The sequence below is a fragment of the Dasypus novemcinctus genome, chromosome 1 (genome assembly GCF_030445035.2).
Source record: "Dasypus novemcinctus isolate mDasNov1 chromosome 1, mDasNov1.1.hap2, whole genome shotgun sequence".
In the NCBI taxonomy this organism is placed as follows: domain Eukaryota; kingdom Metazoa; phylum Chordata; class Mammalia; order Cingulata; family Dasypodidae; genus Dasypus; species Dasypus novemcinctus.
In genome coordinates this window covers 90,490,611-90,506,088 of record NC_080673.1, presented here as the reverse complement: position 1 = coordinate 90,506,088, position 15,478 = coordinate 90,490,611, and the positions used below count along the sequence as shown (strand labels likewise).

Genomic DNA, 15,478 nt, shown 5'->3' with positions numbered 1-15,478 from the left:
CTCCCCCCCCCAGTGGGGGTGGAGTTGAAAAGGCTGCTCTCAGAGCATAAAGTGTCCAAAATGAATGGGTAATTGCGAAGTCCACTGCTCGGGTGATGTGACTCTTGTTCGTTCACCCCAGGAGGGGTTTCTGCAGGAAGGAGAGGCCCAGCCTTCGCGCTGCCCCCTCGAAACCTAAGATGGGGGAGGGTGGTTCTCGCTCGCTCTTTCTTGTTTGTTTTTGTTTTGTTTTGTTTTGTTTTGGTCGGAGGAAAGAAAACAGCCTCCCGGTCCTGGGTGTACAGCGGGGCGAAGAGGAAACCCAGACACACCCTCCCTTTAACCCGCCCCCAGCCCGCGCGGCCTCGCGCGGGAGGCGGGGAGGCGGGCGCGGCGGCGAGGCGGGCGGGCTGCGCCCTCAGCCAGCGTCGGGGCTCGGAGCTGCGCGGCGCCGCGGAGAAGCCCGGCCACGCCGGAGGATGCCGCGCTGACTGCCGCCTGCGCCCCTGGCAGGATGATGCTCCTGAGGGGCCGCGAGCTGTGGCGCCCGCGGCTGCTCGCTACCCCTGGGGCCCGGAGCCGTGTGCGACCGCGACCGCGGCCGCTGCCGCCCCACGTAAGAAAGAGCCCGGCGCTGGGCGCGGGGCACCCGGGAGAGGCGGGTGGAAAAGTTTGCGTCCGGCAACGTCGGGGAGAGCGAGAGTCTCGGGTGGCCGGGAAGTTCACTGCGTTTTGTTTTCCTCCGCGGGCCCCGTGCTCTGGGTGACCCCGACAGGCGGTCGCCCGAGGCACAAACTTGGTCGCGAGTCCAGCAGCCGTGGGGGCGGGAAGGCCAGGGCGCCGCGGCGGGGGCGCGTCACCTCGGCCCAGCTGGGGTCCGGGGGCCACGGGGCTGCGGCCCGGGGAGGGAGCAAAATCACCCGGGAAGCGTCTGTGCTCGTCCAAGCCGCGGGCGGGAGCAAGTTTCCTGCGCTGCTTTGCCGTCGGCGTGTTCACCCTCGGTGGTCGGTACCGAAGTGGCTAAAAGAAACGGAGCCGAGCGGGGTGACTGTCCCGGGGGTAGACTGTTGTAAGATTGGGGAGTAAAATTTACAGCCTGAAACCGCGCGCACCTCCGCCCTTTTAAAGAAGGAAGAAAAACTCGCGTTTTGTTCAGACACCCGAGAGACGGGTGAATCATGAGTGGGTGTTGGTGAGTAACAGTTGGCCTGACACAGTTGTATTGTACTCTGTGGAGAACCGTAGCTTGGAGGTGAAGGGAGGAGAGCGGACGTGCACCGAAAAAACAGTAGAGAGGAAAAAAGTGCTGAGTGTAACGAAGATTGTGATGGAGCCTGACAAGAACTGGCGATCCCTAACTCTGGGCTCGCTGAGGACAGCCAGCCTTTTAAAAGGATGTGTGTGTGTCTGCTTGGAGAGAGGCTTTGTTCCTGTTTTAAGGTAGTATGCGCGTTTCCCCTCCACTATTAGATTGGTTTCAGATTGTTAGCTGTGCAGATTGAGGGGAAAAAGCAGAAAGTAAGCGATGAGATTTTGTCACTTTCTCTTCCTGTTTCTTTTGTTTTTTTCTCCAACTGTTATCTGAGCTTCTGAGTTTAGGCTGATTCAGGAAATATTTAAATACATTTAAAAAATGCCTTTCCTGAATGTTTGAAAGAGAATTAGGAGGGCCATTTTGTTACTGGTATCCAGGAAAAGGGGACAAATGTCTTAAACTATAAAATAATTAACTTAATAAACTAATTGGGGAGATAGGCTTTTTCTACTTTTTAAATGTGTTACACTTTATAGTCAAAGATATACATTAAAACAACCCAATACAAGGAACTCCTTCACCACACACCATTTAAACACAAATGTTGATTCACTTTTTTATTAAATTCATTTAACATTTTGAATAGACTTTTTATGTATCACAGGATCAGCTACCTTTTTTCCAAGGTATCAGCTCCAAGCACTTTTCTCTATATTTCCCATCTGGAACTATAATACAGGGTGAAACCAATTTAATGCAATTTAATGCATGCATATCCCAGCAAGAATGCAGGTACCCTTTTAAAAGAAGTAGAAAATGATAAAGTGGTCTTATTAAACCTAATAGTAGGGAAACTTTAGTCTTTTGCATCCAGGAATCCTCTTAAGAAGCCTTATATTTAACTTCTCATTTGCAAATTTTGGTTTTAAGTTTTCAGTGTTCATACTGTAGTCAATTTGCTGAACTTTAGAAGTGGATATATGTGTATATCATTTAGTTACTTGTCAAGAACTAAAGCAGTGGCAGTCTGGAAAAGATGCCTGTGAAAATAAAACAAGCCCAGGGGCTTGTTTCTTTATATGCAGCTTCTTGTTTCTTTATATGCAGCTTTGAAATCTTACCATAAAGAAACTGATAGAAATATCCTGACCCCTTAGGAGCTTTAGCTTGGACTACTAAACCATTTTCTGCAAGTCAAATTACCTGGCCTTTGCATTACAAAGTCCTGCTAGTACTGTACATTGGTACTCTGGCTAAAGACATCTTATTTCAGTATAATGTGGCAACACAGACATTCGAACCCCTAGAGCCTGTGAAAGCAGCTGGAAAAAAGTGGGGTTTGTATCCTGATAGCCCTTAAAAATCTTAACTTGTAAAAAAACCCAAAACTGCTAATTTGTAAGGACTTGTATAAGTATTACCTCAAATAAGTGTTCCCAATTATATTTGGTCTTTTCCGAAATTATGAGTGCGCCTTATAGAACATTTAGTAACTTTGAAAAATAAACACTTCTCATCCTTCATGTGATGGGTTAGTAATTGTTTGCCAGTATTTTGTGGGTGGAAAAAAAAAGACATTGCTGGTGTGGATAGGTTTAATGTATCAGAATTGCTTTTGAAAGAATACATTTACTCTGAAGCATAAGAGAGCCAAGAGCAAGTTGTCTTAGCCTGGGCCAAGTCCTGGCCCACTGTCCATTGTCACGTTCAGGTGGCAGCATCTCTTGCTTGTCTGCGCTCTGGCTGAGTGGTTGTCAGGGCAATCCGTGGCTCCTGCTGTCCTTTCTGTACGCAGGGACGCAGCTTGAAGTGATTCTGTATGCTGGGATGCAGCTTTAAGTGATTATGGTGAATCATCTCTAAACAGAAAGCCCTTACCTAATTGTGCCTTTCTTGATTTGCGTTTTCTTCTGCCAACGTTGGGAAACTCTGAATTTGTGCCCCTGCTATAACATTTGCCTGCCCACCTAAATTTGATTAAAAAATCGAGGGAAGCTTAGGTATTGAGCATAATTTTTTTAAATTTCTAGATATAAAGCATGTGAATGTTTTAATTCCACCACAAGATGTTAATTTAAAAATTGCTTTCATCTTTTGAATTTAATAAACATATCATTTTTGTCTGACACTTTACTACCATACTCCCTCTTGTATTTGTAATGGGTACATTATATTCTATAATAATGGTTTCAGTTTCAGACTTGTTTCCTGAGAACAATTGGTTGTATGTTGGTGATTATATATAGTTAAACTAAAAAGGACACCGGTGCTTTACTCTCACAGTAATTCTAGTCTTGTTTGTCTGTTAAATGTTAAACATTACCACCTTCCCAGGACTTAGGTGTAAGTGCTGTTTTATAGCAAATTATAAGCTAAGAAATCGTTTTATTTATTGGCAGGTAAATATTCATTGAATGAGGTATCTATGAAACTAAGGTAGAAAACCTGAGATTATATATTGGTTGATCTAATATCTCCTTATAAACTGAATGTGTTAGGTCATGGAATAGAAATGAGCAGCTAATTTAGTCAGTGTTGGACAGACAGAACATCTGAGTGCCTCTGTGGCCCCACTACCACTTAGCCCAATGAACTTAGCCAAGTCACTTACTCTCTTTGGGCCTGTTTTTACTTCCCCCACCTTTTTTTTTTTTTTTTAGGAACAAGGGGACTTGTCTAATTGGTCACAGAAGTCCTATCTGTCTCTGAAACTGCCATGTAATTCTATCAGGGGATGCAAATATCCCACTGAACAAAGGATTGTCAGTGTCAGAGGGGATACAAATATCCCACTGAACAAAGGATTGTCAATGTCAGAATGGTTGTCTTAATGATTGAAAACTCATCTCTTTTATGATCTTAGGAAGTCAGTAGAGTGGCAGTTTTGTCTACTGGTTATAGTAACTGTTTTCTCTGTTAAAAGAAATTGAATTTTATTTGATAGGATTAGTTTGTCATAAAAAAATAAGTCTATTGCTAACAATTCTCTTATTATCAGTATTTTCGTTTGTGAAACATGGCATATTCAACAGTATCTAGCATTATTACCTAAAATCACTATGTAATAGACATTTGAGGCTAAGTTACTGGCTATAAATCAAAAGTTGAAAAAAACAAACAGCATCATCTCAGCTGTATTATAGAAGAATCTTCTTTTTGGGCACCATTTAACTTACCATCATATTAGTTTTCCTTGATTTTAATAAATACCAGCTCTCTGAGCTACTTATTTACACTGCATTGCATGGGATCCCCACTGCCACCCTCAAGTTTTTTATGGAGTTTTCCACAATGACATGCCTTTTAAGAAACAACCCCCTGAAGCATTGTAGTTACTGAAAAGGTGCTCTTTAAGAGAACCCATGGAAGAGATGACTGTCTGGTCTTATTATCAGAGTAGTTGGGTTTCTCCTGAGCAGATGCACGATTTTTTATAAACACAGTGAAGTGAGAGCTGGTGCTATTTCTTTCTATGCACTGGCTGCCAGAAAGCTCAAGATCAAAATTCCGACTGATCTCTAATAAATATGTAAGACCTTATGAAATGCATTTTGTATATTTACCCTACTCACAGTCTCATATTCTTTTCTCTACCTTTATTTTTCTCCATTTTTATCATGACCATATTTCTGTCATCATCTTTCATTGGGACAAGATGCATGATAAGATTTTAAGAAATTTTAAAATCAGCCCTTTGGTGTTTGGACAGATATTCTAAGTAGTTAATTGTGAAAATGTGGCAAACCAATTTTTTTTCTTGTTATGCAGTCTCCTGGGTGCCTAGCCCATAGAAGGTACTCAGTAAATATTGAGTGCATTCAATTGAGTTGCTGTAAGAATCCAATTTTTTTTTTCACTTGTGGTGGTTTAAAAAAATTTTTTTAAGAAGCTTTAGATTACATAAATGTTCCATAATAAATATAAGAGATTCCCGTATGCACCACTCCCTACCCTTCCCACACTGTGCCATCTTAATAACACCCTTCATTACTGAGGCACATTTGTTACAGTAGTTGAACCCACATTAAAGCATTGCTGCTAACCATGGACTACAGTTTACATTATAGTTTACACTCTGTCCTGCACAATTTTTTAAGTTATGACAAAATAAATAATGGCCTGTATCCGCCTCTGCAATGTCATACAGGAAATTTAATGTCCAAAAAAGTCCGCCATATTATATCTATTCTTCCCTCTCCCAGCCTTTAGAACCTCTGGTGGCCACTGCCTTTACAAAATGATAAACATTCTTCCATTGCTAGAATAATAAGTCTATAGTAGAATTATAATAAGTCTACTTTAGTCCATTGTTCATTCCCCAATCTTGAGGTTTTTGGGAAAATGATGCCCACTCTGCTTCTAACTGACAGGGTTCTTAGATCTCATGGGGCAGAGGAATGGAGCTATCTTGCTTGCCGTTGCAAACATTCTCTGTTCCTTGGGATGAGTGTTGTCCATAATCATCTCTTTGTTAGTTGTCCTGGATGAGTCCAATGAACTGGAGAATAGGTGTTGCAACTCTCCTAAAATTCAGGGCTCAGCCAACACATGGATGGACCAAAGATTTGAGTCTCTGGGACATATTTTATGAAGAATAGTGCTAATAAAAGGGACAGAAGAGCCATGTGTAGAGAACCTGTAAAGGAGTCTAACTCTTTACACTGGGGAGCATAAATTCCAAAGTAAGGCCCACCAACAGGGCACTGAATTCCTGAGCTGTCTGCCCTGCTTATAGTTTCTGGATATCTCTAGAGCCCTCAGGAGCCCTGCTATTTGAGGCATTGTTTACTGTGGCAGTCAATGAGATCCTGCTGAGACTTGCATAAGCATAACCTCTGGAATACCTCTCGACTCACTTTGAAATCTCTTAGCCACAAAAATTCATTTGTGGGAAAGCAAATGTGGCTCAGGTGAGTGGGCTCCTGCCTTCCACATGGGATGTTGCTGGTTTGGATCCCAGTGCCTCCTAAAGAAGACAGCGAGCTGGTGTGGCGGGTAGGTACGAAAAACTGACATGAGAGACACAGGAAGAAAAAAACAATGAGAGACACAACAACAAAGCAGGGAACAGAGATGGCTCAAGCGATTAGGCACCTCCCTCTCACATCAGAGGTCCTGGGTTCTGCTCCCAGTGCCTCCTAAAGAAGCAAGGAAGACAGACAAACACAACAAGTGAAAAACAATAAGGGGATGGAGAGAAATAAATAAATAAAAATGTAAAAAAAACAACAACAGCTCATTTGTATATTCCCCTTTTTGGTCAAGGTCTTTTTCCAGATGCATTGTTAATTGGTGCTTGGTAATAATGCCTCGGTGATAGGGAGGCTCGTCCCTGGGAGTCATGCCCTACACCTGGGGTGGGGGAGGTAGGCATTTACATGCCGAGTTTGGCTTAGAGAGAGGCCATGTTTGAGCAACAAGGACGCTTTCAGGAGGTAACTCTTAGACAGCATATAATACTAGGCTAAGTTTCAAGTTTTCAAGAAAATGTTCGTAAGTGCAATCATCAATATCAAGCACCTGGCATAATTGTCTGTTCTCATTTATTAGACATTGCCCTTGCACTGTAAGGATCTAATTTTGATCCTCTGGTTCTCTTTCAAATACATGTAGTGGTACTGGAGTTCACTCTCTTTGCACACTCAAATGGGTTCTTTTCTTCTACTACTTTCACTTGTCTAAACTCTTCCTATGTCTTTCCTCCGTCCACCAGCTCCACCTGATTTAAAATATAGTTTGAGTCTACTATCAAGGACTATACCAAGGAAACTCTGAGAGTTTCCTGTTTCATGAACTCATAAATGGTGTTATTTGATTTTTTAAAAAGATTTATTTTTATTTATTTAGTTTTCTCCACCCCCTTGTTGTTTGCACTTGCCGTTGTCTGTCTGTTTCTTTAGGAGGCATCAGGAACTGAACCCGGGACTGCCAACGTGGGAGGGAGGTGCCTAATCACCTGAGCCCCTTTTGTTTCCTGCTTTGCTGTGTCTCTCATTCTTTTCTTCTTGTGTCTTTTGTGTCATCTTGTTGCATCAGCTCGCTGCACCTGCCCATCCTGTCAGCTCATTGTCTTGCTCGTCCCCCTTAGGAGGCACCTGGAACCTCTGCTCCCTGCTTTGTTGTTTCTCTGATCATGTTTTTCTTCTTGTGTCTCTTGTTGTGTCAGCTGGTCATGCCTGCCTGTTGTCCCAGCTCGCTGTCTTCTTTAAGAGGCACCAGGAACCAAACCACCGACATCCCATGTGGTCTGCGGGAGCCCAGTTGCTTCAGCTACATCCCCTTCCCTATTATTTGATTTTTTAGCATGTTTATCTTAATTACAGGTTCATCATAAAGGGACTAAAAAGCATCATAGACTAGGCTTTTGTTTGGGGTCTATTTTAGGGGACAGGTAGATTTCTATCTGGGATTTACAGTATTGGTAAAAATGATACATGAAAGCTGTCCTGTAAACAAGGTCCATTGAAGAGAATTTCTATGAATAGGTTTGGGGACAAAAAATGGGGAACCGTGAAAAGAGACGAGATGGAGATAGAGTTGAACACCATTTCTGGATAGCCTGTGAGAAGAAGCAGGAAGTGAAATCAGTGAACCTCAATCAAATTTCCTGTGGCAAACTTCAGGGAGGAAAAAGCTCTGAACACTGGCAAAGATTGCATCACAAGTATGAGTTCTAAACGAAGGTCTTATGAGATTTACTAAATTGAGTAGTTGTTTTTGTATTTTGTTGTTACTTTTTCTTTACTTTTAAGAATTGCTCAGGACACCGGTAGCAATCCTATTATATTTAACTTTGCTGGGAACTCTCAATTTTGTTGTAGTGGGAAGATGAATTAGCTTATTTTCAACCTCTTGGGCATGGCAGTAAATAATAAATTCCAGGAACATTACTGGAGGAAGGAAAAAAATGTATCATTCTTTTTGATAAATCCTTATTGTTTTTGAGAGTATGCACATATGTGTGTGTCTGTCTGTTCATGTCTGCTTGTGTCTTTTGTTAAAATGTCTATTTGGTCATTTGTTCATTTTGTTTTTTATTTTTATTATTTTGAAAAAGATTTATTTTTTATTTTTATTTATTTGCTTTTTGTTAGAGATTTATTTTATTTATTTATTTTTCCCCACCCCCTTGTTGTTTGCATTTTTTGTGTCTGTTCCTTGTGTGCTTGTCTTCCTTTTAGGAAGTACTGGAAACTGAATCCAGGACCTCCCATGTGGGAGGGAGGCGCCTAATCATTTGAACCACCTCTGCTCTTTGCTTTGTTGTGTCTATCATTATGTTTTCCTCCTGTGTCTCTGTTGCGTCATCTTTCTGTGCCAGCCCAATTTCTTTTTAGGAGAAGTACGATTTCTTATGACCTTGTCAATACACTTTTATGGGTTTGTCATTATTGAAACAGAGATAAGAAAACTTTAAAATATAGCTACACTTGATCCAGAAACTATGCTCTGGCCTCATCCTCTAGCTCCATTTTCTATTCCATACCTTCACGCATCCCCTAGTCTAGCCATTCTGTTCTTGTGACTTGTCATGTTTTTCCCCCTCCCTGTTGGTGTTTATGGTGTTTCCCAGGCAGCAGTCTCTCCCTCTTGAATTCCACTCACCCTATACGACTTAGTTTTAGTACCAGCGCTCATCCCAGTTTTGATGAGGCTTCAGCAGATCTCTGTAGGCAGAATTAATTACACTTTCTTCTTCAACCCCACAATACTTAACAGAACTTTGCATTATACTTAGTTGTGCTCATATGATTTTCCCACCTGTATCCTCAGCACTTTTGTGGTCCAGAACTATTTGTTTTTCATCTTTGATAGCCTCTGCCCTGACACATTAGGTGCATAATAAATGCATGTTGAATAGAGGAGTGAATGAATGAATGGATAATAAAGAATGAAATATTATACAGAGTCCCTTAATGGATTGTTCTCTTCAGGTCTTAACCTCTCAACTTATTTTCCTCAACCTAATCTAGCAGAAAGAAAAAGACAAAGCACTCTTACCCATTTTTGTAGAAGTGATGACCCTTGTATATGTGAGAATTTTTAAAAAGTTTACCAAAATGATCATTTTATGTATTGTATTTTCTTTTGCAACCAGTAGTCATAGATCGTATTTGCTAAATTGTTTTATTTCAAATGTACTTTCACATCAAGATTTTAAAAGGACATAATTAACATAATTTAATGGAATGTATAAATTCTATCAGGACTGGTTGGCATATTTTCTTGGCTACTTGAAGTGTGGTGTTGATTTAGGATGATTGTTTACATGTGGGGATACCTCTTTTCTCCATAAACAAGGAGCTTTTCTAAATGGGATGCTGAAACTATTAGATCATATTTGTTTTAGACTCATGAAGTGCTACTATGTGGTTGCCAAAAATTATTAGTGTTAGTACTAAAAGTTTGATCGTTATAAGTTAAATAATTTAGAATGTTAATTTAAAAATCAATTATAAAAGAGTTTATTTGTAAGATACAACTCCAAGGCAAAATATAAAATGTATCTTTTGGAAAACAAACCAAAAAAAAAAAAAAAGGAATAAAATTTTGACACTGACATGAGGAAACATTCAGAACCTTTACTATCAAGTCCTCCGTTATCATTCCAGAATTGGTGAACACTGTCCGTGGAGTGTGGAGTTGTCATGAGTATGGTTATCCATGGATCTTCCAGTGCTTGGACGCATGTTAAGGGACGCCCTTCAGGGGCAGAGCAAAGTCTGTTGAATGTTCAAATTCTGGATAGGTAATCCTGCAGAGTGGTTGCTATTCATACATTATTTATTTGTATAACCTAGAATATAAGGTCTTTGGGTATTATTAGGGACTTTTTAATATAAAAGGGACTAGATGTTCCATGCAAGGACTATGACCATTGTCTCAATATTTCTCGACTGTGGGGCCAGCATGGGTAAATAGAATGATATTCAGGTTCTATCTGCTGTATGAGCCTATGCCGCTGTTTGTGCTGCCACCACCTTCAACACCAAGTACAGGTTCTGGCTAGATTTCTGAAAATGTTTTGGTTGAAAGTTTGGCTTCAATTTCTCCCACTCTGGTTAAGTTGTTCTATTGTAAGATGTAAGAGCACTGCCGTGCTCTTGATCTTGCATGGTTTAGTGCAAGTCTCAGGTTGTAATTGCCATATTTCTCTTGCCTCTAAATTAGGTTTTACTTTTTACCTAAGCCCTGTGATCTCAGTGGAAGAGTTATGGTGGTTGATGCCAAGTCTGAAGGCTTGCACAGAAGGATCTTAAAAGTTGTGGTACATAAGGTACTGACAGAAAAGATATGAGTACTTTCCTCAGTTGACTCATGAGGGTCAAATAAATTTTAGAGCCAATAAATCCTAGAAGAATTCAGGGAAGGAACATCATTAGAGATTGCAGAGATGAAAAAGAGGTGAGATTTCAACAAAGTTCTGATAGCAGGATAAGGGTTTAGCAAACAGTTTTGGAATGGGATAAAAGGTATATGCACAGAGAGTAGAATTTGAAAGGGAATTTGGGAGACTAGTAAGCACTCTGATTAGGCTGCAGAAAGTTTTTTGCACATGTGATATGTGGTTCATGATTTGACCTCCGTTAGCATTTTAGACACCACATTAAAATCTTACAGGAATATGTTTATTAAATTAAACTGTCACAAACTGATATTCAACAGAATATTTTTTCCCTAGGATATTAATAGATGTTTCAGAAAAACAAATTCTGTGTTTTTACAAGTTTAAAGAACCTTAGGCTAAGCCATACCAAGTCAAATGGATTCTTTAACTAGAAACTTTTGATACCTTTACTTTACTAAAGAACGTTGGGAAGATCTGAGAGTGGGAAAGAGTATGATCGTAGATCTTTTTCATTCCATAGTACTTCTGCTGACTTCTCCCAGACTAGTGGTATACAGAATACAACATAGTAAACAGTATTAAAGAATTAGATTGGAGATGGATTATGTTGAAAATACATGACATTCTATTACTTCCTAGCCCATTTCCTCAGGTATAACTAGTAATAATTGTACTGCCCTTGCTCTAGCATATTGGATTATCCCCAAATGCTACATTTTCCATCTTTCGCAGCCAGTTATTGGCATATGACAAATTTCTGGATATCCCACAAGACATAGAGTCAAGAAGTACAACATCTAGTCTACATCCTCTTCTTCCTTTGCCCCCGTCTCATGGCTGGAATGTAGATGTAGAGGAGGAGCCAGTTGGGACTTTGTAAAAGCATACAATCCCCTAGGGGATGGTGGAACAAAATAGAAGGGACCTGGATCCCTCGTTGACCTTAAGGTCATCTTACTTGTTCTCAACTGCCTACCTACTAGAAAAACATATATCTCTGTTGTTTGAGTCCCACTGTATTTTGGACTCTGTTTGTTACAGCAGCTTAGCCTATTCCTTACCTTGTACAGTGGCTGACTGGGCCAACCAAAAGTCTCTGAATGAAGAGGTTGAAGCAGAAGAGCAGACAAACTACGAGATCAATGCTATTGGAGGCTCAGAAAGTGGTACTACAGAAGCCTCAAGCATGGTTACCTGTGGTTCAAATCTAAAATCAGTTTGCCTCATGCCATTTCTCCCTTCTACCCTCCTGTTCTATTCCCAGTTCAAAGTTCAGCTTTGATACCATTACCTCCGTAAATTAAGTCTTTCCTGATTACTTAGACAGAAATCATCTTTCCTTCCTATATCTCCCTATAGTGTTTATTCATTTTACTGTTCATTTAGTACTTGTATACTCCCTTGTATTAGAGTTTTTTGTTTAACTCTCAGCAGCATGCCTGCTTCCCCCATGCATATTCTTTTTTTCTGTGCATTGTAACTCCTGAAGAGCACAAACCATGTCTTTTATATATTTAGGTATATATATCTTTGTATTTCTCATTCTGCTATTACAAGTGATGATAAATGAATGAGGTATAAAGATAGCAGCCGTTGTCTTTATGAGAAATGGTGTTAGTCTATATCAAGGATTGGTAATCTTCTCCTGGAAAGGTCCAGATAGACACCATTTTAGGTTTTATGGCCCATACAGTCTCTGTTGCAGCTGTTCGGACCTGTCATTGTGGGGTGAGGCTTGAATGACAGAAACTATTACAGTGGCAAAACAAGAGGAAGAGTGTGAAGATGTATAGGGGTTCCAGCAGCTTTCCAAAGCCAGGTTTATACCTACCATGAGGCCACATTGCACTGCAAATGTGAGGAAAGAAAGAACGGGAAGGCTGGGATTAAGGTATGGAATGAATTGCTCTCTGAAGTCAGGGGTAAAAACAGTCATGTGGTGAGTTCTAATGCCTATGAGAAAAGTGTCATGATGGGTGAAGAAGGGAAGGTATGGGTAAGGAATGTTCAACAGGCAGTACGTTGTTACAGGCATTTATTCCAATAGATTTATTTCTCTTAGGAATTTTCATAAACCACAACTCTAATATGTCTTTCATTACAACTCGGCACTTGAACTTGGCCATCATGTGCAAGTTTTCCTTTCCCTTCCCTTTTCTTTCCTTTCCCAATTCTTTTTTTTCTTTAAAGATTTATTTCTCCCCTCCACCCGCCACCTTCATTATTTTGTGCTCATTGTCTGCTCTCTGTGTCCATTCACTGTGCCTTCTTCTGTCTGCTTGTCTTCTTTTTTAGGCAGCACCAGGAACTGATCTTGGGACTTTCCAGAGTGGGAGAGAGGTGCTCAATCTCTTGTGCCACCTCAGCTCCCTGGTCTGCTGCATCTCTTATTGTCTCTCCTCTGTGTATCTTTTTGTTTGTCGTCTTGCTGCTCCAGCTCTCTGCTCAGGCCAGCTTGCCTCGCGGGCCAGCACTCAGTGTGGGCCAGCTCACCATGCGGGCCAGCTTGCCTTCACCAGGAGGCCCCAAGAATCGAACCCTGGATCTCCCATATGGTAGATGGGAGCCCAATCCACTTGAACTACACCCACTTCCCCCAATACTCTTTTTCAGTGAATTTTTTGTATCTTTTTATAAGTTAGAGTAGCCTATGCTGCTAACACAGAAGATGCACAATAAGTAAGCTTCCCTATTCTTTAAGCCAATTTTTCCTTCCTCATGTAACAGTTCTTAGGTGAACTTTTCAAGTCAGCAGTAACTCTGTTCAACACAGTAATTCAGGGACCTATGCTGACTGGTTCCTCTGCCATCTTCAACACGTGGTTTTTCAAAGTCAAAAGATCGTAGAGTTTTTTAGGCTTCAAAGTGTCATGGGCTAGGCTTGAAGGTGTCACATATCACTCATGATCATATTCCATTGACTATTTCATTGAATATGCAAGAGGGAATGGGAACACTGAGAAATGTAATCCTGGCTGAGAGCCTCATTCCAACTAAAACTCAGTTATTGTGGAAGAAGGGAAAATGGATTTTAGTGGACATTTAGCTATTTATGCCTCAGAGTTGTGGCCAGACATAGGATGGTTTTGTTTTTGTGGTGCACTGAACTTCCCGGGCACTATTGAGGCCTCTTAAGTCAAGTGTTTGTCAGCAATATGTATATATACAGGAAAACTTTCTTTCTCCCTGGAAAACATAAAAAGGAAATGGTGGAGATTCAGCATTTTTAATTTGGGCTGGAACAGGAACATTTGACACCTTGTTGAGTTCATTATAAGCTGCCCTCAGGGCTGTAACTTAATCCGAAGGAGTAGTCTCACTTATACACTCTGAGCTATGAGAGAGGGAAATAAATTCTAATGGTACAATTAAAATTTGGGACCAGAATTCAAGTTTATGCAGTGACATCTGATAAGGAAGAAAAGAAGCCCAGCTGAGAGAAAATGCTGACCAAATGGCTTTTGGGAAGGACTTCCTCTAGAGAAATTGTGGTGATTAGTAGATAAATAAGAGTAGTAAAACTTATAAAAGTATCATGCATATCTAGTATGTGGATTTAGGTCATTCTGTAGACAATCTTGTTATAGTCTTAAAAAAGGAAATCTTAGGACAGTTCAAAGATGCTGTGTCTTAGAATAAAATGTTGTAGTATATAATATACTACTGAGATAATCTACAGTAGTTCAGGAGAATATTCAGAAAGAAATTTATTAACAGGACCATATATAATGTTTACTGACTACATTTTTTCACTTAATCACATCTTTTTAGTGTATACATAGGCTTTTTTTTTTTAAGCTGTCAGGCTTGAGTGCCACTATTAATTAATCTTAAAATGTATAACTTTGAGATATTAGAGATGTTTCCTTTCTCATTGCTTTTCATGGTACCTCAGTGTAATTATTGTTTTATATATTGCAATGGCTAGATATATATTCTGAACTTGGACACTGTATATAAGTGTCCTTTAAACATGAATTAGTCTTCATTGTAAGAGTTGTCCTAAAGAGCTGATACAATATTATTATTGCTGGTATGAACATATTGTAAACTCTGCCTGACCCGGCAGTGTCAAAGCATAAAAGATCATTCTAGGTTGTGTGAGATTCTTTTTCTGGAGATTTACTGTTCTCATTCCACACTTTAGCAGACTAATCTGGGCTTGGTATGCACACATCATTGTTTTAAGATTAGTAGAAGAAAACAAATTTAATAATGCTAGAAAAAGACAGTTGATTTTTTTTTAAGACAGTCTCTTTTAGTGGGGAAAAAAGTATAGGATGGGCATATCCTGGCTTGACAATAAATTATGTGCAAAGAATCAGGAAATTTCAGTTAACTCACAAGGCACCTGTGAGCAGTGGACTTCAAGAACACTAACAGGGAAACTGACATTACATTGGGATTCACTTTACGGGAAGTTTTGGATCACAGAGTGGTTCAACAATGGCGGCGGAGGAATACTGGTATGGGATGTTATTGACAGGCTATATATGGTTGACAGGGAGTTATACAGGGCATATGCCCAGGGTGCATGGTAATGTTTAGATATACTCATAGTGGAAACAATTAAAAACAACAGCTGGGGGGGTACTGGGTTCCTGGCCGGGGGGGCTCTGTCGTGGTCCTTAGGGGAGCAGCGGCAGTCCCCCAGGTGCAACGGTAAGAACCAGGAAGGAATGAGGGTCCAGCAGTGGGCTCCTGATACTAATGGCTATGCTTGTGAGCCTATACACCTGCAATAAGAACAAGGCCTAGAGCAGCATTGTGCCTGGGAGTTTCCTCCTGACAGCCTTCATGTTACTCAAATGTGGCCACTCTCGAAGCCAATCTCAGCATGTAGATGCAGTGCATTCCCCCCAGCGTGGGACATGACACCTGGGGATGAGCCTCCC

The 15,478-nt window shown here is 40.7% G+C and overlaps 1 protein-coding gene across 2 annotated transcripts in view; it reads left to right on the top strand.

Annotated features, from left to right (window-relative positions):
- The first annotated feature begins 367 nt into the window (after window positions 1-367).
- The window catches only part of MCUB (mitochondrial calcium uniporter dominant negative subunit beta), a 98,401-nt gene continuing 83,290 nt past the window's right edge, over window positions 368-15,478 (top strand). Inside the window, exon 1 of one of the 2 annotated variants that reach the window (XM_004476176.5) lies at window positions 368-595. In XM_004476176.5, the coding sequence (XP_004476233.1) occupies window positions 494-595 (102 nt within the window). In that variant the 5' untranslated portion in view covers window positions 368-493. Of the gene's footprint in view, window positions 596-1,095; window positions 1,420-15,478 lie in introns of those variants that run through there. The other variant, XM_012518687.4, reaches the window with a different exon arrangement.